At 54.3% G+C, this 4024-nt stretch overlaps 1 protein-coding gene across 1 annotated transcript in view; it reads right to left on the bottom strand.

The window, feature by feature from the left end:
• Positions 1 to 4024, bottom strand: part of TRIOBP (TRIO and F-actin binding protein) — a 72439-nt gene that overhangs the window by 584 nt on the left and 67831 nt on the right. Inside the window, exons 23-25 of the mRNA XM_069082111.1 lie at positions 3255 to 3341; positions 845 to 1008; positions 1 to 158 (exon numbers count right to left, since the gene is read on the bottom strand). The exon at positions 1 to 158 is cut by the window's left edge and continues 584 nt beyond it. Of these exons, the coding sequence (XP_068938212.1) occupies positions 847 to 1008; positions 3255 to 3341 (249 nt within the window). The 3' untranslated portion in view covers positions 1 to 158; positions 845 to 846. The remainder of the gene's footprint in view (positions 159 to 844; positions 1009 to 3254; positions 3342 to 4024) is intronic.

Here is a 4024-nt window from a genome sequence, read left to right as displayed (position 1 = left end):
GTGTGTGTGTGTGTGTGTGTGTGTGTGTGTGTGTGTGTGTGTGTGTGTGAGCGCTGCCCACAAAGGCGTGGTGAGAAAGCTTGGCTTCTGGTCTCCTCGGGAGTGGTGAGCCCACGTCTCTCTTCTGCTGGATATACAACTAGGGATGGAACAAGAACCTAGAAGACAGGAGGTGGGATTGCATTAGAGTGGCACCTTGGGTGGCAGGGACACTAGTCTGCCCCTTCATTTGGCAAAGAAGGAACCTGAGACTCAGAAAGGGTAAGCAGCTTCCCTGAGGTCACACAGCAAAGGCAGGGCTCAGACTGGGGTCTCCTGAGTTCTAGTTCTCCACTCTTTCCTCATCTATTAAACAGGTATGATAATCACTGCTCTGCCTGCCTGGAAGGGGGAGGGGTGTTTGGAGGAACAACGGCTTGAAAAACCCTTATGGATCATCCAATCCAACTCATTTTACAGAAAGGGAAACTGAGGCCCAGAAAGGCAGAGCCTTGCCCAGGGCCATAAAGTAGCATATCCATCAATTAATCAATAGACATTTAAGTGCCTACTATGTGCCAGATGTTGTACTAAGCGCTGAGGATGCAGCAAAAGACAGTTCCTGCCCCCTCAAGGAGCTTACAGTCCAATGACCACATTAGAAGTAGGCTGGCATCATCAATGCTGCTATTCCTCACACCCGGCGCTCCATCTCCACTCTCTGAGCCTTTGTCCAGACTGTCCCCCAGGTGCCCTAGCTGCTATACCCTCCTCCACCAAGATTGCCTTCCATCTCCCCCGCTAGAACGTGAGCCCCTGAGGGCAGGAAGCTCCCTGTCCAGAGGCAGGCCTCTCTCCGGCTCACCCCTAGTTGTCCAGATTGTTCTGCATGGACTCCTTTTCCCGCAGGGCGGCCATGGCCAGGCGGAGGTGTTCCTTCAGCTGCTCGATCTCTCGCTCTGACCAAGACTTGATGTGGTTCAGCTCCACAGAGACATCCTGGTACTTCCCTGAGGCGAAGCGCTTATCCTGCCGAGGGAAAGAGAGCAGGCTTCCTAGTGGCCAGGTGCTGCAGGATGGGGGCGGACGGTCCCAAGGTCAAGGCCTGGGAGAGTCCTCAGGTGGGGGAGGAGGCTGGCAACCATGCAGGGCTTGGCCCTGACTGCAAACAGGCGCTACACCTTGGAGGCAAGTCCTAACTCCTCCGCTGGCATTCAAGACCTTCTGCAACCTTGACAGCAGCCAGCCGTCTTAGCCCCTCTCTGGGTAGAAGGCTCTGCCCGTGGCTTGCTCCTCCTAGTCTGGCAGACAGGAATGGCCCCTTTTCCCAATTCCCTTGCTGAATACTCATCCATTCTTTAAAGGGCAACTCAAACACCACCCCCTCCAGGCAGCCTCCCTGATTGCCCTAGTCAGGATGACCTTCCCTTTGGAGTTCCTGTTAACAACACTGTGGGTATCACTCTCTAATGCACTAATTCATTTAAGACTAAGTAACACAGCTGTCCACATGCCAGGACAGCAGGGATTGGGGAGGAGTGATGAGGGGGTTGGGGGGCAGGGTCTCGTCTAAATTTGGTAATTCCTCTGCTTGGAGAGCACAGGGCTTGGGGCACAGTGAGGGTGGAGTATTCAATGTTTGCTGAAAGAATGAATTAATCAAGTCTGGAAGTGGCCTTAGAACAGGGAATGTCAGGGCTGGAAGGGGCATGAGAACAGGGAAAGTCAGGGTTGGGAAGGGGCCTGAGAACAGGGGATGTCAGGGCTGGGAGGGAGCTTAGAACAGGAGATGTCAGGGCTCAGAGGGGCTTTAGGGGACATTTACTCCAGCCTCTGACTTTTACAGAATAGAAGAATGAGGCCCACAAAGATTAAGTGATCTTAATAAGGTCACAAAGAGGGTAAGCCCCAGAGCCATGATTTGAACCCAGGCCCCTCTCCTTCAGGTCTCTAGAATGCTTCCAGCCCAGCTCCAGGCCTCTCTGCTGGCCCAGAGTCTGGGAGAGGGTTTGGATGCCTCTTCTGCCAGGCTCTGGCAGAATTCTCTCTGTCCTCCCACCACTGGCGATGTGTGCCTGGATGTGGCCCCAGAAGAAAGGAGGCAGGGCCTGGTCTTGGAGCAGGAGAGAGCTGCCTTTAGAATCTGAGAGCCTGGATTCAAATCTTGCCTAAGTGACCCTGGCCCAGTCACTTGTCTGAGTCTGTTTCCTCCTCCATAAAATTAAGGGATTTGGTCCCAGATGTCTCTGAGGCCTCCTCCAGGTCTAATTTAGGATTACTAGCATCTCCAATCACTTAACTCTCCCCATCTTCCTCCAACACAGCAGTTCTAATGATCTGGGGACCTTGGGAGCCCCCAAGGCCATAACTATGCTCATCCTCTCCAACCAGATTACTTCATAACACAAAGATGCTTCCATTTTGAACATAGCAAATGTTGACCAGCAAGAGCCACACACACCAAAGCTCTCTGGCTGCAGCAGGGAGGTTCTCAGTAATTTTTAAGAGCATAAAGGAGGCCTGAGAACAGAATGCTGGCAGACCATTGGTCTACCACAGGGGAGGCTGGTCTAGTGGCCTGGCTATAGGGAGCCTCTCCTGCTCAGCCTGGTGGACCTGGGTGGCCTGACACATCTTTCAGCTTTGAGGTCCTGGAACCCTGCTGTTCCCATTCCCTGCAACCCCACCCTGCCTCCTGCCCTGGAGGATGTTTTGGGAAAGACCCCATCCCTAGCTGAGGGCTGCTTCCTCTCCCTCCCCTACAGGCCTGACTCTCGGGAGTCACTGAAGGTACCCCCATGGCTGCCAGGCCAGGCTGGATGCAGGCCTGAAGGTGCTGCTCTCCCAGCCCCTACCAGCAGATCCATAAACCTGATCATCTGTGGTTACTTCCAAAGCAGGGTGATTGGGGGTTCAGCTCTGAGTGCCCTTCCTGCCACCCTGCAAGGATGTGGCTGGAGCCCACCTTGCCCTGGCATTCTATGAAACACCCAGACCCCATCCCCACTGGCATGCTCTACCCCACCCATATCCATCCTCAGTGACCTCCCACAACACTCACAGCACCCCACAAACACCCTCTCACATCCACACAAATGCAGGGCATTCACCGGCATCTCAGTCGGACATCCCAAGGATGTGTTTGTCAGACAGCCGGGGTGTCCTGCATGTTGGGCAGGGTGTTGGGGGTGGGGGAGTGAGGCAGGAGGCGACTGTCAGGCTCGCCCACTGCTGCCCAGCCAAGCAGGCTCTGTGGCCCTCTGCACCAAGCCCACCTTCTGGATCATCTGCAGCTCATCCCGCAGACACTGAACTTCCTTCTTCAGGTACTGGAGTTCATTCTCCTTCACCCGCAGCAGCATCTGGGGAGAGAGAGCGGCAATGACCACGAGGTCTGAGAGTGGAGTGATGCCCCTCAGCCTAGATTGGAAACTGAGGCTCCTGGGCAAAGGGGTCCACCAGAGGTCACACAGCAGAAGTGGGATTCGAACCCAGGACTCTCCTGACTCCATGATACTCATACACAGACTCATTCCCACCGCAGTCTTCCAAAAGCCCACCCACATGACTTCAATGCTAGAGGGGCAAAATCATAGGGCAGGTCAGCTCCCCACCCCCTTCTCTGCCTCCCAGGGTGGCCAAGATTTAGACCTCAGAGGTCATCTGACCCAACCCCCATCAGATTTTACAGATCAGGAAACTGAGGTCCAGAGAGGGGAGGGATTTGCTAAATGTCACAGGGATGACAGGGTGGGGACTCTGCCTCCCTCCTCCCCTGTATTCATTTCTCTGTTTACATGCATATTCTCCTGCTTACAGGCACCTTCTCCCAGCAGACTCAGAGCTTCTTGCCGAGGGCTCAGAATGTCAAGCCCAGCTCCTCTGACTCCAAAAGTCAGCCTGGAAGCCAGGGCTGTTTCCTATGACGTCCACTCAAGGGTGAGGCCCTGTTCTGTCAGACCAATCCAAGTGATTGAGGACCTAATAATACTCTCATACTCTCTATCTCTCCCTCTTCTCTCTGTCTTTCTCTTCTCTCCCCCCG

Source organism: Petaurus breviceps, unplaced genomic scaffold (assembly GCF_028583685.1).
Source record: "Petaurus breviceps papuanus isolate PSGF00001 unplaced genomic scaffold, PetGlider_PUasm1.0 156, whole genome shotgun sequence".
In the NCBI taxonomy this organism is placed as follows: Eukaryota; Metazoa; Chordata; class Mammalia; order Diprotodontia; family Petauridae; genus Petaurus; species Petaurus breviceps.
The sequence above is the reverse complement of the archived record's forward strand: the minus strand, read 5'-3'. Positions and strand labels throughout refer to the sequence as shown.